Source organism: Oryza sativa, chromosome 8, assembly GCF_034140825.1.
Source record: "Oryza sativa Japonica Group chromosome 8, ASM3414082v1".
Taxonomy (NCBI): Eukaryota; Viridiplantae; Streptophyta; class Magnoliopsida; order Poales; family Poaceae; genus Oryza; species Oryza sativa.
This window is the reverse complement of record NC_089042.1, coordinates 27,616,305-27,640,325: the sequence shown is the minus strand read 5'-3', so window position 1 is coordinate 27,640,325 and position 24,021 is coordinate 27,616,305. Positions and strand designations below refer to the sequence as shown.

The window sequence follows — 24,021 nt, the reverse complement described above, 5'->3', positions numbered from 1 at the left end:
AAACAAATCCTTATTGTTTTCTACAAAAAACAATCTGAACTTTCTGAAAAAGACAGGAGTTCGCCCTCCAGCCATCGCCATCCAACGCACTGTTGTGTTGCGCCCTCGTCAATGGCGTCCCCTTCCAAGCGCGGGCCGTACGCCCTCCCCTCCGACGGCGCCCTCCCCTTCCTCCTCCGGTGGTGGGGGAAGGGAAAGGGTGCGAGGTCGCCGTCACCGCCACCTCGGCGAAGTCCGCGCCTCCGCTCGGTCAGTGTGCGCCCGTTCCGTCCATTACCAACCAAAGATTCCACTGCACTTTTGCTCGCTTCGCTTTCTAGTCTCCTGTACACATCTCCTCGCTGCGATCCGTGCCCTAGCTTTCCGATCTTGCCGCGATCTTGGTGGGTATACTTGCTTGTCTTACTGACACACATGGTCGCAATATCTGAATGCGTCGCCCTTGTCTTGTCCCCCCATGAGATGAACCGATCGATGCATGTTGATTTTGGGGGTGGAAGAACAACTTTGATGTAGGCCAAATTTAGAGGCATGTGTCTCCTCTCACACTAGTTTTTAGTGAAGTGTTGTTATATGTGAATGACAATATGTGAAACACCTTGCAACCTTCAGTAGTAGTCCTCTGCAATGACATGAGCAGATACGCGAAGTCGTAGAGTTTGGTTGCAGCAAGGACCCATGAGGGTGTAGGTTTTGTACAGTCTAGTCCCTTCTTCTGGTACTTTTGTCTTATGATGATATCTTGGAAGACCAATACTTCCGTGTGCTCATGTAATTCAGCATCGGCAACAATATAGCTTGAGACTGAATCGAGGAATGCACACAAGATCTCCATGCTGCGTTGGGTCGTATTCGGGAACGATGCCAATGAATGAACAAGAGGAGCATTCCAGTTCTAATTGTTAGCTTACTATTAGCATTGCCAATTTGTCATGCATATGCCGTTGGTACAGCCTGCTAGAACTAATTCCATGCTCTCATTATCTGTCAGATAGAGTGATCAATCTTGGATGATTTTGTAGGTAGACAAGCTACACTTCCTAGCATTTTTTAATTATATTTTTGTCTGAAGAGGCAGGCACAACATTTTCCTTTAAGCCCAGTCATTTCTTTCAACCTTTTCAGAAAGTCATTGTGCTAATTGCTAAATAAAGCAAGAGGGATACCTTACTGAGGGTACCTTAGTTCAAAACGCAAAGTGGCCATGAAGATCAATATTCAAAACCTAAATATATAAATTACCCTCTAATCAAGAGTACCTTTAATGTTAAGCGGCATCGATTACGCGTTTTCTTAGCTGGAAGGTTGGTAATCCAGGTTGTTATTCAGTGCATTTAGCTGATGTAGTGATGGAAATACTAGACCCATTCTCTTTTTCATGCATTTTAAAAGCTAGCCACCTCCGTTACATGAGCAGTAATCAACTAACCATATCCATCGAATGTATACCAAATCCATGTAATCTGTCTAAAACCTTGCATTTTAATGGAATCATGAGCCTGTTGGTTAGTGGTTACTGCACAAACACGAGATGGTAGCTCAGTGGTTACTTCTATGTGATCTTATCTATAACATTGACTAGCTCAACCATTGGAGAATCATGGTACGGACTTGAAAGTGTCAGGTCTTTTACTTGAAAGCTGTAACTCAGATGGGTTGGTGAGGACTGAGGAGCCTAAATATTGGTAGTCTCACTTACATGCACATGTAATTTTGAAGGGTTTTTATTATTAAATGACCTCATATATAGATAATGTCACTTGTTCTTTTAGTAATATCTTCCTATCCTGTCAAGGTATAGTCAGAGCTTCAGGGAAGCAGCCAGAAGTTATACTGAAAGGACACACAGACCTCCCACTAAGTCCTACTGTACAAGCTTGCTTGAAGTTGGGCACTGAATAATCAACTACCCCTCTCACATAAGAGGGGGAAAAACAAGAGAAAAATGTTGAAGTTACTATTCCCAGATAATCCCTCCTGTTTAGTTTTTTTCAGGACCAATTTTGCATGATAATACCAACTGGATGATGTCAGCTAAATCTTCTCATCTAGAAATGCAGTCCATTGATTCTAACTAGTACAGACTACAGATAGTGGAAGGCAGGATGGAATAGACCAACCGACTAGAAAGAAAATTACTCCCATGATGATGGGAGTTTCCTTCTTCTAAAAGCTACGTTTATTTACTGTTTCATCTCAGAAACATGCAACGGCACTGGGTGTAAATATACAACAGATGCATTCCTTACAGAGTGTTTGTTTCCTAAGCATATGTTTTCTCAAGAGTTTGTTCTCACTTTTTGTAGTTTTATATATCACTTCTTGAAATCTGGAGTATGACTTCCAGAAAATACACAATGAGCTTGGTTTCAACATTCTAAGTACACATGTAAATCTTACATCTACTAATAGATAGCTTGGTTACAAGCTTGCTGATTGATTGATTGAATGTCCCCTTCTTACATCAATACTCCAAAGTATGTATCACCAAGCTGACATTGTTATCTTGTTACAGCACAAGGTCATTTTCTTCTTCATGTCGGCAGATTCTGTTGTGTGCCCACAGATAATAAGCTATCCCTTGCTGTCATTTCTGGGTGAAGGTACAATTATCCATTTCTTTTCCCGTTCCTGTGGTGAGTAGGATCTGAAGAGTGTGGTTAGATGCCTAGATCATACAGTTCATAGTTCACTAGTTTTCCATTTTGTATCCTGCTACAAAATAATCAGTTATCTTGCACATTGAATCAGTTGTTTGATGGAACAGGGTACTTGAAAGTTACTGATGGTGGGCACTGTTTTCTCAACTCAAATCAATTAGTTACTGTTTTTCCTGATATGCTTTAATGCCTAGATATCGGCAGAGCTATTGGAGGCTAGCCTTTTCTGGTTGATCGTAAAGTAAATGAGTAATTGCATATTCGAGGAAGCTGATATATGACATGGTTGATATTTTTATGTTTGTGACTCTTTCCATCTTCAGTGTTGCTATTGACAAAGTATGTCCCAGCCCCAGGTATACTTGTAATTTTTTTCCCCAACAGACTTAGCATTGGTTCCTTAAGGCTTTGCTCAGTTAATCCCTCTTAGAAGGGGATTGAAGGGGAATTAGAGGGGATTTGTTCCACACCTATTGAGGTGTGGAATTAATCCCCTCCAATCCCTTCCTCTTCGGTATTAACCGAACAAGCCCTAGAAAAACAATTTGCACCTGTACATGTATGCCAGAAGAAATCACTTGGTTGAGTTCTTGCCTACTGAAAGCTGATGTCATGAAATTCAGTGCTATGACATCCTAAATTGCCTGTATCTTGTATGACAATTTTCACCACTGGAGTCACTGATCGTGATTATTTTTCTACATATTACTGTAGCAAAATATACACCACCATGTGCTCAAAGTCATTATTCTGGTCCATACGATGAGTTACAGCTCACAGCAATCACATGAAGTTAGGGGGGCTCCTCAAATGGTTTGGTACTTTGGTTAGCAGTTAGCTATAGTTCACAGCTGATGACGAAATGGCTACATAGGTGGGTAGCAAAGGCAGCATAAATGTGTAGCCTTGTGGGAAATGAAAGCAGCAAAAGCTTTAAAAATACTAGTTAAAATGCAACTTCATTCCAGAGAAAATCACATCTGAGTTTCCTGTAGCATCATGTGCGACCAAATTGCTGCTGTGCTAATAAAATAGTACATATTTTTTATACTTAATTTGTAAATTCGATCAACAACTAAACTGTAGATGCACCACGTTGCAGCAATGCATATATGTGGATTTTTGGGTGCAAGTCTACTGTAGCACGGATTGAGGCCTTGCTTTCTAAGCACACTAAATTAAGCCAAATCATCATCACCACCACACAAAATTCATGAAAGACACATTTTTTTCGAGAAACTGAGGAAGTGAGGAGCTGACCTATAAATATGCAAGCACAGACACCAATTGCAGTTGCAACAGAGCTGTCACCACCCTTTCATCTGACGCTTGTGCACAGGAGTTTTGCAGCTCACTGGACATGTGCAAGCACTAGAAATTTATAAGTGTTCATTTTATACAGGATTCCATCTATCTGGTGCAAGTCTGCAGTAACTAGCAAATGGGGAGGCAGCCGTGCTGTGACAAGAAGAAGGTGAAGAGGGGGCCATGGACGGCAGAGGAGGACAAGAAGCTCATCAGTTTCATCCTGACACATGGCCGCTGCTGCTGGCGAGCAGTGCCTAAGTTGGCAGGGCTGCTGCGCTGTGGCAAGAGCTGCCGGTTGCGGTGGACCAACTATCTCCGCCCTGACCTCAAGCGTGGCCTCCTCACCGCAGACGAGGAGCAGCTTGTTGTGGACCTCCATGCCAAGCTTGGTAACAGGTACGCCTACTTGCATGGATATCTCATGATATGATATGATATATTGTAGCACGCTTATAAGCTTGCATATAGGGCATCTCATATGTTGATCCATCTGCCTCCTGCTATGCTAGAAAATGCTATCTGCATGCATTCCTGGGCATGAACCCATGAGTGAATTCCTTTTGATTAAGTTTAGAAGCATCCAGGAAAAACGGAATATAGGTAAAGCAAAACTTCATGGTAATGAGCAGTGGTGCCACAATGCTTCTCAAAAACCAAATTGCATGCAGTTAGTGTGTGCATCGTGTATGTAGCAGTGTGTAGTTACATATCAATCTCTTGGTATGCTTTAGAAGCAGTGCATTTGTGTTTCTAAAGATCGTATGAGCACTTAACTTGTAGTATGTTTACTATGTATATGAACAAAAAACATGATGTATGCATGCATGCATTTATTAATTATTACAAGATGCATAGTGATACATCACTCCCTCTGTTTCTTTTATGGATCAAACTCATAAAGCTTTGACCACTAATATGCATCAAACTGTTTGGATTTGTTATTTCAAAATGAGATTACTAGATTTTTAATTTTTCATGTAACTTCTTCGTATAATTATACTTGAAATCTTGATTGAGAAAAAATGATGGTCGAAGGTGTGTGCTACAGATCATATCAATTTCTAAAGCTGAAAGTAAAGGAGCATAGATAGTATGACAGATTGCTATCTAATATCAGTATTGGCGTCCCAACAAAATAATTGAGATTATTTTTGTATACAACTAATTAGCAAATGACTATATGTGCCCAATACTCAACCAGCTGAATTTAACCAAGAGCGTCAAAGTCATATGCACACGGTATCCTTGTCAAATCTCAAACCTCCAGTCTGCCTCCATGACTATTAATCACTACAAGCTTATCTAAAAACTATTAGTACTTTGTTTAGAATGAAACAAGTCCTTATATACTGAGAGTAAGCTACCCTTGGTTAACATTTTTGTTGGAACTGCTTAGAATAATCTATCTGGAAAGGAAATTGCTGATAATAGGACCTCATATCTTCTAAAAACTTACTGTTAGCTGTCTAAGTGCAACTGTATCAGCGTTCGACATTTTTGACAGTTAATTAACCCGTGGGTTTTGCATGTCATTATTTCACTAGGTCCTGAATGAGTGATTCTTGTTCCTTTTATTATCTTCTTCTCTGTAACCTCTGTTGTTGATTTATTGTTCCGTGCCTTTGGTCATTACAATGATGCTAATGTGACTCAAAAGAATAATGGAATAGTAATGCTTGTTTTTGTTATTGCCCTCTAAACCGACAAATGTTATGTTGATGTAACCTCCATATGTTATGTAGATGAACCAGAGAGAGAAAGAAATAGAACAATTCAAAGGCTACAAAGTAAAAGTGATAGCACCAATCATGTCGTAATCAACCTAGCTTAGTGCAAAAAATGTTGAAACATGATATCGAATACACTGCTATCATTAGCAAACTGGGAAAATACTTGAAATTGGTCGAATGGCTTGTCTTTTTCACCCTTTCGGTTCCTTGCACAAAGAAGATAACATTACCATATTTTTTTACTGGAATAACATTACCATTTTCATTACTCTTGATTCTTGATACCTTGTATCCGTACACAGATGGTCCAAGATCGCCGCCAAATTACCAGGGAGAACAGACAACGAGATCAAGAACCATTGGAACACGCACATCAAGAAGAAGCTCATCAAGATGGGCATCGACCCAGCCACACATCAGCCTCTGCCCAACACCAAGGTGGTTAGCCAAACAAGAACCTCCACGCTGTCCACTGCCACAACCGAATCAGCCAAGTCAAATGGTATGGCATATCCGTTCGATCCCGAGGGAGGCTGCAGCAGGGACATGTCAGTGCCCACAGACTCGATGGAGCAGTCAAGCAGGAACACCAGCAGTCATGGCCTGGACCCATTGGTGAACTGGCTGTTGGAGGCAGAGCTTCCAGCTGACGAGCCATGGCTAAATTTTACTAGCAGCAATGAAGATGACTTCAGTGGCATCGTTAAGCAGTCAGCATGGGATGGAAGCACAACAGACTGGCTGCTTGACTACCAAGACTTCAGCATGGACGATTCGAGCTTGATTGATGGTGCAAGGGTTCAGAATTCAGATGGATTGAACTTTTAGACTGAAGGGGCATACAAATTGTGCATGGCTGGTAGGTGCAGAAGATTGTGAAAAGAGAGCAAGGTGCACTGTGTCCCAAGCTGTGGATGATAACAAGACCAGTTCTCCCAGGTGCCTTGACAGACACAAGCACAAGATATATTCAGAACATAGAATAGTGATGTTCCACCCTTAAAACCAAGGGCTTTGTGTTTATAGAACCTATATTTCTCATAGATGAAAGGTTGTAGAACTAGAAACCCTTATAGACACGTTTGCATGTATACATGCTTCTGTTCAGAAATATGAGAGGTCATCTCCATTCTCCAGGTGACGTGGCACTCTGATATCCAAATAGATGGCAGTGTAAACTACTTTTTTTTTTCTCTTGATAAGGCATTTTCCTATGGAGAATCTCTCCACCGGTTAGTAGCAGTAGCTCACAAGAACTACTAGCCATTCACCACCATACATGTATATGAATAAACGTTGTTTGCTTGATACTTTTTGGGGGGTTCTGTTATACTTAATGCATTTTAATGGATTATGTTGATGCTACTACAAGAGCAAATTGCTTAATAAAGTTAACATGGATTTGGTAAGCGATAACGACAATTGCACGGTAGATCAGTTTTATTGAAACTGACCAACTCGGATTTTGTACATTCAGAGTTGGAACGATGCACTGTTTTCTCCGTCTTCCTGACAAAGATTTATCATGTATTGGGGGTCAGTAAGCTAGGACAACGTCAGCTGTTCGCACTGCTGATGTTATAGAAAGATGCAATATATCTATACTAAACTTACAAATGATCAATTCTACGCTATCTTATTTGCGTTTATCTTCTGCAGAAAATGGAACGAAGTTACAAACATAATTCATGGTAAAAAAAATAACTTTATATCTGTGTTATTAGTGATTTATAAGCCAATGCTTAAAGAATATAGTACAGTGAAATAAAACCCACAAACCCCGTTTAAAAAAATAAATTTGGGTTGTGCTAATAAGGTAACTAAGGTAACGAGCAACAATGAGAGGATTAGAACTCATAACTCGTTGCAGGATGGCTACCTGTCAGAAAGAACTGCTTTGCAAATTGACTTGCTTTCTTTCTACCACCCTGACGGCTCCATCACTGTCAGATATTTTCTTGAGCTTGCAACAAAGTCGACGCGATGAAAGCTAGCCCTCACAAACAAATTCATGCATGCGTAATGGAATTAGATAATGTTTTGAAGGTTGGGTGATCTTTATCACACATTTGTTTAATCCCTCATCAATGGTGGAATTAAACACTGAAGATTTCGTATGCATGACTTCAGATTCTGATCAAGAGTGATGACTGCACATACTGATCAATGGTGCAGGGAGATCCAAGCTGCCCTAGTTTATCACAGATTAAGAAAGCTGTAATGATGATGAAGTATCATAATGATATGATACGACTTACGACTATGTTTTTCTTTTATAAATTATTACTGTATTTGATATGACTGAAACAGGAGGCAGGTTGCTATCCTGGTACCTCCCAATGTCGATTACTTGCTTAATTTCTACAGCTCCTTCCGTTTTATATTATAAGTTGTTTTAACTTTTTTTATTTAGATTCTTTTAAGTTTGATCAAATTTATACTACTCCCTCCGTTTTATATTAAAAGTTGTTTTGACTTTTTTTTATTTAGATTCTTTTAAGTTTGATCAAATTTATAGAAAAAAATAGCAGTATCTAAAACACCAACTTAGTTTTATTAAATCTATCATTGAATATATTTTGATAATATGTTTGTTTTGTGTTAGAAATGGTACTATATTTCTACGTAAAGTTGATCAAAATTAAATAAGTTTAACTAATAAAAAGTCTAAACAACTTAGTGAAGGGAGTACTCCCTATTGCTATTAGGGAGTGTGACCTATATGAAAAGTGGTAGTCATTCAAGACTGTCAAGTTAGTGTAGAAACATTTAGTGTTGCAGACTGGAGAGAGAGAATAATGGGCTTTTATGGGCTGCAAAGGCCGGAGGGATCAGTGTTCTGGAATCTGGATGAGCTGTGTACGGCCATATGGGCCTTAAAGGGTCAACTTATTTTTTTGGGCCGTTTTTCTGTAGCAAAATGGGCTGAATTTAACACAGCTGATTTGCTGTCCTGTATCTGTGCTTATCTGCCTAATCCACCCGGCTCCACTTTGTGGTACAGACAGAGAGAGAGCTGAAGTGACTAACACAGTGATCAGTGTCTTCCTCACATGTTGGTGGGAACCGCAACTCAAATTGGAGCAAGTGCCTATAAACTACTCAAACTCGAGTAACTATAAATTTACATGAAGGTAAGAGAACTTATAGAAAAAAAGAATGTTGGCTCATATAGTCATGTACTCTAAGATAAATGTATGGATGAAAAAAGATATAAGAAAAATATAGAGATAAACTTATATATTATACTACATATTAGGTTTAATATGAGCTAATAGCTAATATTTATTCTACCATTAAACTTGTTACTCCGTCCGTCCTAAAATATAAGGGATTTTGAGAAATTTGACATATCATAATATTATAAATTTGGACATATCCCAAAAGAAGTAATAGCTAATAATTTTAATATCAGTGGTGCCTTGTCACCAATTTAGGTAAGCTAAAGTATTTTCCTTTTACTCATGGGCACCAGACAGGCCCGTGGATGTGTGTGTCCCTCCTCCCCTCCCCCCCGGAACACGGGCAAAGAGACTGAGATTAACAGCACTAGGCTGAGTTCGGCAAACTGACTTGGGAACTCATTCTCGCAAATGTAAAACGGAACTACTTATTAGTACATAATTAATTGATATTACTTGTTTTTTAAATAAATATATTAATATGATTTTTTTAAGTTATGTTTAATAGTTTGGTAACGTACGTGTGAAAAATGAGTGGGTGAAGTTGGAAACAGTGAATAAAACACTGTCTAAAATGTTAATGACTCGACCACCATCAAGTGCTAAAGTCTGCATTACCTCCGCTTTTTTATTAACATGTGGATTCTATCTCGTTTTTTTAGCACATTTTTCAAACTGTTAAACGGTATATTTTCTACAAATTAGTGAAAATTTAATAACATTTTTATATGAATAGATATGAAATTTGTTGTACTTTTGTTATCAAAATTTTAGTATGTCAATATTTTAACAACAATTTAATTGGAATATATATGAAAATTTAGTACTTTTGTTATCGATTCGTGTCAACAAGATAGAGATATATGGCCATAGCCGAATCATTGAAACTAGGTACTACCCGTAGCAAACTCACTCCCCTCTTTTTCTACGCGCACGCTTTTCAAATGGCTAAATGATGTGATTTTTTAAAAAGAATTATATACAAAAGTTTCTTAAAATAAATAAATAAATTTATTTTTTTTAAAAAAATTAGCTAATACTTAATTAATCATGTGTTAATAGGTCACTCCGTTTTTAGTGTGGGAGGGTGATTTGCTTCCAAACACAAGTAACGATCCCAGCCAAGACAGCCCATGTGACCTGACCTCCCCTCCCTGAGATTGAATGGTCAAGGATATGCAATCTTCAGATGATTTCAGATGAGTATATTCTACACTCGTTTCGTCCGATTTTGAGTGCAGTCACGAGTTTTCGTGTTCAATTTTAATCGTCCGTCTTATTTAAAATATTTTTTTAAAAAAAAATTTAAAAAACAAGTCATGCCTAAAGTATTGTTCATGTTTTATTATTTAAGAGCAAGGCTAATAATACAGACAACCTATTGGATATAAGGTTCTTTGTAGTCTTTTCTCAGTCTACCCATAGAAGCAGGTACAATAGCAGACTATTAGCCAACTATAAATATATTTTAACGAGATAAAAGATGAGAGAGAAGAGCAGCGGGCTATAGATTTGTAGCCAGCTGCAGCACGGACTCCAAGACACAATGTGTGTATGACAAGTTGGACCACATATTAATAGTATAGTAAGCAACTATTGTATGAATTGGCTATTAGATCGGTTATAGATGAATTAGAGCTTGTAGTGGGCTATACTATTAAACTTCTCTAATAGTTAGCTCTTTACAATTAATACAGAATCCACTTGTCTCTCTCACAGAGTTTCTTGGTTCTTGTATCCAAGCCGGCTGTAAATTTACAGCTCGTTTCTCCTCTCTTTTCTCCTCCGACTCAGCATTTAGCCAGCTTATACCCTACTATTATACTTGCTCTAATAACAATACAAATACTAATCATAAAAGAAATTTAAATAAAAGGGACGATCAAAGTTAAACACGAAAACTCATGGTTGTATTTAAAATATAACGGATGTTGTATTTATATTGAGACGGATGGATTACTCTTGGTTTAAGTGCCTGATTCCATGACTTGTTTATTCGCACGAGGGCATGCACGAGCTACACTACACCTGAGTACCTGACATGACAGGGCAACCCACAATAATTTACCCCCATTTTCGTTTATTCGTCAGCAATCATGGTATAATTTCCTTGAACAAAAATATCCAGATGAGGCTGTGAGAAAACATAACAAGATTCTTCTAGATTGGTAGTACTTCCTCCGTTACACATTCTAGTATTTTCTATATTTATATTAATGTTAATAAATCCAGATAGATAGATATGTCTAGATTTATTAACATTAACATGAATATGAAAAATGTTAAAATGACTTATATTATAAAACGGAGAGAGTAGATGTCACTGGCCAGTGCCCCCTGTCCATTTCTCTTCCTCCTACGTCCCTCCTTGTTTTTGGCGCGAGAAGTCGATCGAGAACGAAACAAACTCGGCATCTCCATCGTGCCATCCACCGCGCGCTTCCGTCCACTCGCACTGATCCTTCCGGCGGAGCAATCCATGAAATCCTCGTCGTCTTGCCGTGTTTGGTTGGGATTGCATTTGATCAAGAGGATTTATATATGTGGATTTGCAGCTAGCTTAGCTTAGGGCATGTTATTTTCTTCCCTTTCCTAACTTCTATCCATTCGTTTTTCGAATAAGCCAATTCTCAAACAGTTAAACGATTGTGTTTTGAAAATACAATTATAGAAAAATTGCTTGAAAACCATATTAATCTATTTATACTATAAGGCTGTGTTCGGGTATCCTGGTTCCCATCCGGAATACTTCCTCCGTATTTGAATATATGACGCCGTTGACTTTTTAACTAATGTTTAACCATTCATTTTATTCAATTTTTTATGTAAATATAAAAATACTTATATCATGCTTAAAAAATATTTGATGATAAATAAAGTCACAATAAAATAAATGATAATTATATAAATTTTTTGAATAAGACGAAAGGTCAAACGTTAGTTAAAAAGTCAACGGCGTCATCCATTAAAATACGAAGGGAGTTGTAATTATGGAAAACGGAGCGATCCATTTAGCGCGTGATTAATTATATCTATTTTTTTTCAAAAATAGATTAATTTGATTTTTAAAGAAATTTTTTATATTTTTGCAAAAAACGTATCATTTAGCAGTTTAAAAAGTGTGCGCGTGAAAAATTGAGAGAGAGGGGTTGAGAAAAGAGGGTGCCGAATACACCCTAAATAGGTTGATGGATTAGCTCCATTTTCCACCTAAGAGTGCATTAATATCTCGATTGCTTGGCAGTCATGGAGGTGACATCCACCCCAGCGATGCTGCTCTACGCCGCCCTGTTCGCGGCGGCGCTGCTGTACCTCGCCGTCGCGGTCCGGCGCGGCCGCGGCGCCGGCCTGCCGCCGGGTCCGACGGGGCTGCCGCTCGTCGGCAGCTTGCTGTCCCTCGACCCGGAGCTGCACACCTACTTCGCCGGCCTCGCCGCCAGGTACGGCCCCATCTTCTCTATCCGCCTCGGCTCCAAGCTCGGCGTCGTCGTCACCTCGCCGGCGCTGGCGCGGGAGGTGCTGCGCGACCACGACCTCGTCTTCTCCAACCGCGACACGCCCGACGCCGCGTGCTCCATCTCCTACGGCGGCGGGCAGAACATCGTGTGGAACCCGGTCGGCCCCACGTGGCGCCTCCTCCGCCGCATCTGCGTCCACGAGATGATCGGCCCCGCCGGCCTCGACAGCCTCCACGGCCTCCGCCGCCGGGAGTTCATGGCCACGCTCCACCACCTGCGCGCGCGGTCCGGCGAGCCCGTCAACGTCGGCGCGCAGATGTTCCTCACCGTGATGAACGTGGTGACCGGCGCGCTGTGGGGCGGCAACGTCGGCAGCGAGAGCGAGCGGACGACGGTGGGGAAGGAGTTCCGGGAGCTCGTCGCCGACATCACCGAGTTGCTCGGCGCGCCCAACGTGTCCGACTTCTTCCCGGCGCTGGCGCCGCTCGACATCCAGGGCATCCGCAACAAGTCCGACCTGCTCAAGGACCGCTTCGACGACATCTTCGCCAGGATCATCCAGAAGAGGACCGAGTCCGACCATGCCGCCGCCGCCGGCGAGACGGCGTCGGACTTCCTCGAGTACATGCTCAAGCTGGAGAAGGAAGGCGGCGACGGGAAGACCGCCTTCACCATGACCAACGTCAAGGCCCTGCTCATGGTAAGTGCTCACTGCTCAGTCACTGCACTGCCGGCGTCGGAGACGACGACACCACCATTCATGGCTGTGTGATTTGGCTGCAGGACATGGTGATCGGGGGGACGGAGACGACGTCGAACACCGTGGAATGGGGCATGGCGGAGATGCTCCAGAACAGGGGGACGCTGCGCAAGGTGCGGGAGGAGCTCGACGCGGTGGTGGGGCGCGACGGCGTGGTGGAGGAGAGCCACCTCCCGAAGCTGCACTACCTGAATCTGGTGGTCAAGGAGACGCTCCGGCTGCACCCGGCGCTGCCGCTGATGGTGCCGCACTGCCCCGGCGAGGACGCCACGGTGGGCGGCCACCGCGTCCCGGCGGGCGCCCGGGTGTTCGTCAACGTGTGGGCGATCCAGAGGGACCCGGCGGTGTGGAAGGACCCGGAACACTTCATCCCGGAGAGGTTCTTGCCGGCGGACGGCGGCGGAGGGCGGAGGCTGGACTTCACCGGGAGCGAGCAGGAGTACATGCCGTTCGGGTCCGGGAGGAGGATCTGCGCCGGCGTCGCCATGGCGGAGCGGATGGTGGCCTACTCGCTGGCGATGCTGGTGCAGGCGTTCGACTGGGAGCTGCCGGCCGGCGAGCGGCTGGACCTCGCCGAGCGGTTCGGCATCGTGATGAAGAAGGCCACGCCGCTGGTCGCCGTGCCCACGCCGAGGCTCTCCAACCCTCAGCTCTACTCCGCCTAGATACCAAAGGTTTTAAATCTCGGGCTATAATTGTAGCTAGCTATTCGAAAATGATCTAGCTATTTACTCTCATATGCATTTTAGCTGTTATTTACCGTTTGAGATAATCTACCACAAAATATCTTAGTCTGCTATTTAAAACACTGCTAGATGCTGATGTCACTCCATCAATCAAATACACTCAAGTCAAATGTTAGTGAGAGTTCAGTTATGTTCGGCTCTGTTCATCGGCACGAAACAATTTTTCCGAGCTGGTGTGTTAGCTGGAGAATGTCCATCTATGCTTTCATCTAGGAATGTATACTTAATATATTTTCAGCTAAATATGTATGAAAAGATAATGATATATACTACAAATATTGTGTGTATTGCCGATAAATAAAGGATGGAGATAGAAATTTACACCATTGTTGGCACTGTTCTTTGTAACCTGGTCTGTCTAGATCTTTGGATGTTTGGAGAACACACCTGGATAACTGAAATCCTGCTCTGAAAGAGACGGAAATATGAATCCGATGATTTGTGGGCTTTGTGGTGAGCTGAGACGTAATCCTGATATTTTGGAGAAAAGGCTTTCGCCCAGCTTTACTTAAAAAAAAAAAGAGTTCATACAGAACGTAATCCTGATATTACTTATCAGAAAACGAGAAAACGACAAGCCACTGAGCTAAAATTCAAGGTTACGTTAGCACACTATAGGTTGTATGGGAGCTGAAATATAATCACTTATAAACCGTTTGGTCCATTTGTGTGGAATGGAAAAAAAAACAACGTACTCCCTCCGTCTTAAAATAAGTTAATCCAATCTAAATTTTTAGTATTATGATGTGTTATATATTGTACAAAGTTAACTTATTTTAGTTAACTTATTTTAGGATGAATTGATTCCTCAGTTAGAGTTCCTCAGTTTCTTTTCTTTTCTTTTATTTAGGCAGCGCTAATACACAGTGGGTCACGCGCGCGGGAGCGGCACATGTCGCCTCAGAGACCCACTTCTCTCGGTCGTCCCTGTTTCCTCCCATCTCTCATGTTCTTTTTTTTCTTACGCTTAATTATTGGACTGGCCCAAAATTGTTATGCACAGAAAATTTATACATATAACGTTATATATATAATTCATATATATAAGCTTTGCACATACATATGAAAAAAAAATACATCGGAATTTTATACATATATGTGTAAAAGTTTTGTATCTACAAATTGAAAAAACATTTTGAGAAAGAAAAAATACGTACAAAAGTTGTACATATACAAATAACATACAAACTCTGTGTTATATAAATTGAAAAAAAAACTTTTTTTTTGAGAAAAAAACATGTGCATGGGCAGTGAGGCCCATCTGCCTGAATTCGGCCTATTCTAAAAGAAGGCCTACTAAGCCCGAAAGAGAAATAGACACGAGCAAAAAAAGAAACAGCCCAACATATGCTGGGCCGAAAATAAAAATTCGGATAAAAGTTCACATAAGCCCTGCGACTTTGATCCTTGGTTATCCTACGTATTATATGATGATGACTTTCACTCTTCTCACGCAATTTTGATCCTTTATTTTCTAGTACAAACGATTAGTACACACAGTAATAAATATTTTGGACCAGGTTGCAATAAGGATATAAGTGGGCCAGCCCGTACACCCGTAGATGGGCTATGACCCATTTAATGGCCTATAAATGGTTTGTGGGCTGATCCGCAAGTAATCCTTGGTTGCAATATTATTACTAGAAAAAATGTATGTGCTTTGCAACGAGTGAATGCTATTTTAATCTTATTATTCTTATACGGTTTAGCTAGGATGAAATTCACCATGGGAATTCTCTCGAATTTCTTTTTAGAAAATAATGAGCTGTAATTAGGAGTCCGACTTTCATCTCAAGTTAGCGTGCAAGTTTTTTAAAGAAAATTCTTATATGACATCTTTTGTATTTCCAAAAGCAAACGAACTGAAAATCCGACTCATACACAGATCTGTATTTTCAAAAGCAAACGAACTTAAAAACCGACTCAAATACGAATGACATACCAAAATACTGACAAAAACATCTTTAATTTTTATAATAGTAGAGAAGAGATTATAAGTGCCGATATGCTGTGTCCTATGCCCCTATATTCATATATGTATGCTGTGTCCTTTGAGTTTGAGACAATATGGTGTGCAATGCAAAGCTTCTTTCCCTGCTTTTTCTCATTTCTTTCTCTATTTTTTATGACTCGTTAAGTCGTTATCCTACTTTTCTATGCGTTATTTGTGCTGGCCTCTTTACCGGGCAACCGTGTGGGATAAATGTTTCATGCCATTATCGATGGCGATATGATGATGCTGACCCCCCACCACTATCATATTATCGATGGCGAAGTGGCCATGTGCTTGTGTTTTGAATGGCCAAAGACATTAATTAAGTAAGAAGCCGATGCTAATTAAGAAAGTTTTAGGAAGCACCTTAAGCACTCTGTCAGAATGCTCAAGTCATCTTTTGGACTATCTGTTGTCTGCTTTGAGTCAACAAGGTGTGCATTCCCCTGCTTTTACAGATCTTTTTGACTTGCTATCCAACTTTAATTTTTATCCGTCATATTTATGCATTAAGCCACAATCATTCCTTGCAGGAAGCAAAAAGAGCTTAAGAGAAGGGAGCACAACTGCCACTGCTACTTGCTGCTTACTTCGTCCTAAAAATAACTTAACTTAGAAAGGGACGTGACCCTCCTAATACAAACGAATTTGGAGGAGCTCAATCAGCCACAGTTCTTAAGGAGACAAATTCTCAACGAAGGCCGGAGATGAGCTCGATCAGCTGCAGGTTTATTCAATTTATTTATCCTGTTTAAATGCAGCAGCAGCAATGGTGCATGCGTCACTCGACGACAGCCACAATTGCGATATTCTTGCGCCACAGGTAGCCTTTTTGAGCTTCCTCTGCAGATCGAACAAGGAAGAAAGTTCGACAAACAGTCTGCATTAGTTGTTCGATCGCCAAAGTGGGTGGTTGGAAGTATGCAACCTTTGTCGACATGTTCAAAGATAGTGTGTGATATATCCTCTTAAACAAATATGTTTTTATAACAAAATATATGTAATTTAAATTAAGAACGATGCTCCGCTGCTCTATATTAATAATATTATACTACCAGTAGAAATGATTTGAACCGTTCGTTATCAAAGTTAAATTAGTAATTTACTAATATAGTGATTAAGCGTAACTTTGTTTATGTTTTTTTTCCGACTAGATCGATCTATAGTCATTCTTTGTGCTGACATCGCTCATGTTCCATCTAAAAAGCTTAGGAGGGGATTCAATCATTGTTTAAATGACAATTATACCCCCCTCAATATATTTTTTTTTACAATAATACGTCTCCACGTTTCTACTACCTTTAATTAGGGTGTAGTAAAATATATCTGATCCATTTGCTCAAATTAGCTCAATGGTTCTTATTGTTTTCTACTACCAATATAGAGCATCGTAGTGGGACTCTTAAATTAATGACTATCTACTTACAATAGTTGAGACAAGAAATACTTTAACTGTTATAAAAATGTTATTTATTACTAAATTTTCTTATTACCCTTATGCACGCTTCTATTTTGGGCCTGTTTAGTTCCACAAAAAAACTTTTCGTAAAAGCATCACATCGAATCTTTGAACAAATGTATGGAGCATTAAATATAGATAAAAAGAAAAACTAATTGCACATTTTGCATGTAAATCGCGAGACGAATCCTTTGAGCCTAATTAGTCCATGATTAGCCATAAGTGCTATAGTAATCCACATGTGCTAATGACGGCTTAATTAGGCTCAAAAGATTCGTCTCGTGATTTCCAAGCGAGTTATGAAATTAGTTTTTTTCATTCGTCTTCCAAAACCCTTTCTGATATCTGGTCAAACGTCCGACGTGACACCCAAAAATTTTATTTCACCAACTAAAGTACTAAACAGGCCTTTTGTTTGGCTTCTCTCTTTACCAACTAAACAGGCCCTTAGTTGCCAACTTGCCAAGACTTCAATTCCCTTTTGATAACCGTGACAGTACAAGTATACTTATTATCACAACTTAAAAAACGACGCCTACTCGTTAGCTCAACTCTGTTTCTTGCTTCCATGATCCATCACCATAAAAAAAAAAACTACACGTGCACATCATGCCATTGTCCATAACCTTACTGTTCGAGCATTTAAAATCATCTCTATTTATTTTAAAATATCTGATATCATCTTTAAATAGAGTGTAATAATTAATGATGTTATTATAAATAATGCAATAACGTTTAGGTATTTGCTCAAATAAGCTACACTCAATTATTATAAAATACATATGTAAACAAACTCACCCCCACACTGACATGATATGAAAAAAACACAAACTAAAGACTTCAACCAAAGATTACACACTATATATGCTCACGAGGCTGGTAAGCACTAATTATCTTCCCAAATCCAAGAAGAAACAGAGCGAGCAAGCCCCCGACACCATGGGTGACGTCACCGCCGCCGCGGCGCCGTCGACGGACAAGTCGAACAACCTCTTCATGCAGATCGTCGTCCACCCGGACGGCACCATCACGCGCCCCTTCGTCCCCGACGCGCCGCCCTCCGCCACCGGCCCGGTCCTCTCCCGCGACGTGCCGCTCGACGCCTCCCTCGCCACGTCGCTCCGCCTCTACCTCCCCAACCCCGCCTCGCCGCCGCCGCCGCCGACGTCCAAGCTCCCCGTCATCCTCTACTTCCACGGCGGCGGCTTCGTCCTCTTCTCCACCGGCAGCGTCTTCTACCACGCCTCCTGCGAGGCCATGGCCGCCGCCGTGCCGGCCATCGTCGTCTCCCTCGACTACCGCCTTGCGCCCGAGCACCGCCTCCCCGCCGCCTACGACGACGCCGCCTCCGCCGTGCTCTGGCTCCGTGACGCCGCCGCGGGGGACCCCTGGATCGCGGCGCACGGCGACCTGTCGCGGTGCTTCGTCATGGGGAGCAGCTCCGGCGGGAACATGGCGCTCAACGCCGGCGTCCGGGCCTGCAGGGGCCTCGACCTGGGCCCCGCCGCCGTGCGCGGGCTGGTGCTGCACCAGCCGTACCTCGGCGGCGTGGCGCGGACGCCGTCGGAGGAGAAGTCCGGCGACGACGCGGTGCTGCCGCTGGAGGCGAACGACAAGCTCTGGAGCCTCGCGCTGCCGGCGGGCGCCGACCAGGACCACGAGTTCAGCAACCCGGCGAAGTCGATGGCGGCGGCGGCGGCGGCGTTGACCGGGCTGCCTCGGTGCCTGGTCACCGGGAGCGACGGCGACCCGCTGATCGACAGGCAGAGGGAGCTGGTCGCGTGGCTGCGGGGGCACGGCGTGGAGGTCGTCGCGAAGACGGACTTCGCCGGGTCCCACGCGGCGGAGCTGTTCGTGAAGGAGACGGCCGACGAGCTCTTCGCGGCGGTGTGCGCGTTCGTGTCCGGCGCCGGCGACGTCGTCCACAGTTGATGATGACGTACGCATGCAAAAGTCTGTGTGTCACTATCACCGTATGGACAATAATAATCCGGCACTGCATTGATTGCACTGATGATGGTGGATGAGTCAGTTGGTACGTGCAGCTAGCTAGCTGCCGTGGCGGTGCTTGATTTTTTTTTTTTTGTGAACTCGGTGCTTGATTAATTGCTTGTTGATTTGCATAATGCAAATGATGTACTCCCTCCGGTTCCATAGTTTTATTGTTTGAGACAATGATACGTTCTTCAAAATATATATTTGATCTTATTTTTCTTTATAATATATACCATAAAAGATACATGTTTACTTTTATTATAAAACTTTGAAAGATAATATATATGTATGTTATTTTAGTTGGGTGTAGCTATATTTATGGCGCCATATTTTTCATCAAAAAATAGTCGGCATGTATTTACATTGTAAGTCCCTAAATTACATATGTAATTTTAGTGTATTTACAATGTAAGTCTCAAAATTACATATGTAAGTACTAAAATTACATATGTAAATTCGAAAATTACATACTAATTACATATGTAAGTGGGGTGTAAATGAGGTGTAACTACTGTGTAAGTGGCTGAAAAAAAATCGACTGTAGCATATTGCATTATATTTCTAGCAACTCCGTTTTAGTTCTTTTAAACTAAATACTTTTGAAGTTATTGATTGCCAAAGCTACACAAATCTGACCTTAATCTTATCAAAAACGTCAGGAATTAAGGAACCGGAGAGAAGTGTAATAATAATAATAATAATAATAATAATAATAATAATAATAATAATAATAATAATAATAATAATAATAATAATAATAATAATAATAATAATAATAATAATAATAATAATAATAATAATAATAATAATAATAATAATAATAATGGGAAGCATTGCTTGAGGAATGATGTAACGGAAGGCGATAAGTCAATCCTCGTTGATTCGTTCTGAATCGCTGTACACAGTGCCCAATTACGATCGAAGTCGTCCATTTGTCACAAAAACGTCAGCGTCAACGCTGATTTCATAGAGATTTGCAGAGGTAGCAGCTGCTGTTTGTGATAAAATTTCTTCCTTGTCAACGTTGGCCCAACACGAGATTACTTCAGCATAGCATGCGCACCGGCGTGGTTTATGAATGGAGTCAAACGAACCGAGACGTCACTCCCTCAAATATGGACGTAATTACACAGATAGTGGTATCTGGTTTGTATAAACCAGCTACCACTCCATCTATAAGAGGCATCATCCACATATACTTCAAATACAATTTTCTCTTAAACTACTCATCCGATCTACGATCCGATTACACCATTGTGTTCGTAACAATTAAATCTTTACAACAAGATCTTACATGATTATATTTTGATGAAAAATCACAAATTACTTTTATGATATGTCTAAATTACTTTTAGATTTTACTAAGTTACTTCTTAGATATATAAAAGTAAATTCAGTAAAACTTAAAAGTAATTTACATATATTATAGAAGTAACTTAGAACAAAACGAAGGTAACTTTAGCATGTCATTTGAAGTAAATCCGTTGTAGAGATAAAAACAAGACTCTATCTAGAAATTAAATTAACCAGCACAAATTATGGAATTAACTGAAATAATAATAAAAGTAATCACCTCAGAGCATTATGAATGTATAGGAAGTATTTTAATCAAATATAAAAGTAACTTATATATATATATATATATATATATATATATATATATATATATATATATATATATATATATATGATAATTTGTTCAATGAAATAAGGCATTAATTAAAGTTACTTTCTTTCTTTCTTTTGTTATAAGTTACTTCTATAATATATATGTAAATTACTTTTAGGCTTTACTGAATTTACTTTTATATGTCTGAGAAGTAATTTAGTGAAATATAAAAGTAATTTAGACATATCATAAAGTAATTTGTGGTTTTTCATTAAAATATAATCATGTGAGATCTTGTTGTAAAGATTTAATTATTACAAACACAACGGTATAATCGGATTGTAAATTGGATGAGTAATTTAAGAGAAAATTTTATTTGAAGCATAGATGATAGGGATATTTCCCCTACTTGCTCAATAGATTAATAGCAACAAAAACTTCTAAAGTACTAGCACGTGGATGTCTCTGGTTAAGACTAATTGGTGAGGCCTCTCCAATTAGATTTACCGCTCAAATATTGCTGAATCTTGGCCCACAAGTATCTGCGCTTTGAGGGACTAGACTTTATTTCCCAGACAAAATGGGCTGGATTAATTGGTCATGTTCGGCCTAGAGTATCTATTGGGCCAGATTCTATGTAGAGAGTAGCAGGCCGGCCTATTCCGAGCCCACGACCACATTGGAACTTTTGCCGCAAGTGTCGTCCGTCCCGATCACGTACGGTGATGCATATGCAAGCCTCCTTTGAAGAATGAAGAATTCAAGCCAGCGAATGCAACAAGGATTGATCGATATAGATAGTAGGATATGTTAACGGGCAATGCTACAGGATAATATTCCGTTCAAATAAAATGATACTACCTAATACCTAGGTATAGAGGTATCATCTCATCTGAACGGGGTATCAACCGATACCTATATATTACTGCATCCGTCTTATAATATAATAACTTTTGGAGTTGTCCAGATTAATAGCTAAAAATACTTATATTTTAGAATGAAAATTGTGTAGATATTAGATGATATCTTAGAAGTATCATCCCGTCCAAACGAGAGAGAACGTCCTTTTAGCATTTTCCTATGTCAGCAGGTGATGGTTTCCGCTACGAAACAGGTGACTGGTCTGGTGGGTTCAGCTGATGAAGCACTCATGTCATGTTAAGCCAGCAGAAGATCGATCGAGGAACGTTGGCCCACAGGCGCCTATCAGTGGACGCCCCGGTTTACTTCATCTAAAGCAGCGTAATAAAGCAATCCCATAGTTGAGCCCGTGCTAGTAATTAAATTACTACCCCCCTAAGCAGGTTTAGAAGGCACTGTAAAAAAAATACTACTACAGGTTTAGTAGTGCACACAGGACAGGAGATGATGATCTCAGATGGAGGGAAGGCACTGTAAAAAAAAAAAGATTGTGGTCATTTTCAATCACCCGGTACTCAGCTGCAGCTGCAAGGCGAGGCACGCTATCCGAAGGAAACGAAGCAGGAGATATTCATCACACAATCACTGTCTCGTCGTCTGCCTAGCTTTTGCTTCTTTTTTTTTTTATTTTTACCGTGGGTGTGGGCCGGTGTGGGTGTTCGTTAGGCGTGGGGATTTGCGCCGTCTGTCCAGTCTCCGCCGCATTTGGAAAAGACAAACAAATCCCACCCCCCCTGCCGCTCGCTCTCCGCCGCTGCCGCCGCGATTGGACGTCGCCGCAGCTCACCTCAGCTCACCTCTCCTTGTGACTCGGAGCAGGTACAATAGCAGTACATATTCAAAAGATAAACGAGAAGAGATAAGAATAGCAGGCTATAGTTTTATAACCAGCTATAACATAAACTATAGAACATAATATGTGTATGATAAGTGTAACTAGATATTATTTTTACAGTAGTATATGTTTTTAAATAATTATTATATGAATTGGTTATTAAATTGACTGTAGATGATTTGAAGTTTGTAGTTGGCTATATAATTAAACTTGGGCCCAGTGTAGATCCCACCCAAAATTTTTCACCTTGTCACATTGAACGTTTGAAACTTGCATAAAATATTAAATATATGCTAAAAAAATAACTAATTACACATATTGCGACTAATTTACGAGACGAATCTTTTAAAACTAATTGCTTCATGATTTAACAATGTGGTGCTACAGTAAACATTTGCTAATGATAGATTAATTAGGCTTAATATATTCTGTAATTAGTTTTTTAATTAGTGCCCGAACATCCAATACTATATCTCATATAATACCCGAGTAAACATCCCCTTGCTCTAATGGTGTTTTTACCCGGTGGGCAATGCAAATGCAATGGGGAAATTGAAGTAGTGGCAGCTATGGCCAGCGTGGTGTGGATGTGTATTGTATGGGGAATCGATGGGGTGGGGATTCTCGAGGAGGAGGAGGTGGGAGGATGAGTCAACCGCGTCGTACAGCGCGCACGGCTCGAGGTGGCCTACTCCGACTCCGATACCATGCGTTGCATTGCATGCCCTTGGATTGGCTGCCCCATTATTGGCCCACGCCACGGACTTCCATCTCTTTCTTCCCATCCTTTTTTTCCAAAGGAAAATTACTCTACTAGTACGAGTTTATTCCCTCCTCTCTCTCTAAAATCAATCAAATGCTCCCTCTCTTGTTTAAAATTTACTTCCTTTAGACCCATAAAAAACTAACCTAAAACCGATTATAACATATCCTGTTACTATGAACTTAGACATATATTTAACTAGATTCGTAGCACTAAAATATGTTACATTCAGTTTGAACTTCGTTTTTTCTGTGTGTATGAGGAATTAGTTTTCATTATCTACTTATTGTCTTATCGGTCACGAACAGAATTTAAGTTTTAAAACTTTTGAACCATTAAGAATACACATATAAATATTTTTATCCCGTATCTAAAACAAAGACGAGAGCCTTATTACTGCGGTCGAGTTAATTTGCTTTGTTTTATACACACGATCGAGTAGCTAGTGGGTAGGCTGTGTTTGTAACCCCATGTTCCCATCCCCTCTCCCTCGTTTACCACGCGCATATTTTTCAAACTACTAAATGGTGTGTTTTTTTGCAAAAAGTTTCTATATGAAAGTTGCTTTAAAAAATTAAATTAATCCATTTTTTTTAAAAAAA

General features: G+C 40.7%; 3 protein-coding genes across 4 annotated transcripts; all 3 read left to right on the top strand.

Moving 5' to 3' along the window:
- Positions 1 to 54: 54 nt before the first annotated feature.
- LOC4346238 (MYB-like transcription factor ODO1) lies at positions 55 to 7,008 on the top strand. Of its 2 annotated transcripts, none has more exons than XM_015795228.3 (4): positions 55 to 249; positions 2,516 to 2,603; positions 4,063 to 4,364; positions 6,001 to 7,008. In XM_015795228.3, the coding sequence occupies exons 3-4, from the start codon at positions 4,102 to 4,104 to the stop codon at positions 6,524 to 6,526; spliced, it is 789 nt and encodes a 262-aa protein (XP_015650714.1). In that variant the 5' UTR covers positions 55 to 249; positions 2,516 to 2,603; positions 4,063 to 4,101; the 3' UTR covers positions 6,527 to 7,008. The 2 variants fall into 2 exon arrangements, with proteins under 2 accessions (XP_015650714.1, XP_015650715.1); XM_015795229.3 differs by having other exon boundaries at positions 55 to 383.
- Positions 7,009 to 12,067: 5,059 nt separating this feature from the next.
- On the top strand, positions 12,068 to 14,170 carry LOC4346237 (flavonoid 3'-monooxygenase CYP75B137). Its single transcript, XM_015795227.1, has 2 exons — positions 12,068 to 13,038; positions 13,122 to 14,170. Exons 1-2 carry the CDS (start codon positions 12,127 to 12,129, stop codon positions 13,761 to 13,763), a joined length of 1,554 nt encoding a protein of 517 aa, XP_015650713.1. The 5' UTR covers positions 12,068 to 12,126; the 3' UTR covers positions 13,764 to 14,170.
- Positions 14,171 to 16,674: 2,504 nt separating this feature from the next.
- On the top strand, positions 16,675 to 19,452 carry LOC4346236 (probable carboxylesterase 8). The gene has a single exon (XM_015793431.3). It carries the CDS (start codon positions 18,161 to 18,163, stop codon positions 19,226 to 19,228), a length of 1,068 nt encoding a protein of 355 aa, XP_015648917.1. The 5' UTR covers positions 16,675 to 18,160; the 3' UTR covers positions 19,229 to 19,452.
- Positions 19,453 to 24,021: the final 4,569 nt, after the last annotated feature.

Bases quoted from the DNA above. Each gene is read 5' to 3' on its own strand.
- LOC4346238 (XM_015795228.3), top strand. From the start codon at position 4,102: ATGGGGAGGCAGCCGTGCTGTGACAAGAAGAAGGTGAAGAGGGGGCCA. The intron at 4,365-6,000 runs GTACGCCTACTT...ATCCGTACACAG, and splicing joins CATGCCAAGCTTGGTAACAG to ATGGTCCAAGATCGCCGCCA.
- LOC4346237 (XM_015795227.1), top strand. From the start codon at position 12,127: ATGGAGGTGACATCCACCCCAGCGATGCTGCTCTACGCCGCCCTGTTC. The intron at 13,039-13,121 runs GTAAGTGCTCAC...ATTTGGCTGCAG, and splicing joins ACGTCAAGGCCCTGCTCATG to GACATGGTGATCGGGGGGAC.
- LOC4346236 (XM_015793431.3), top strand. From the start codon at position 18,161: ATGCTCACGAGGCTGGTAAGCACTAATTATCTTCCCAAATCCAAGAAG.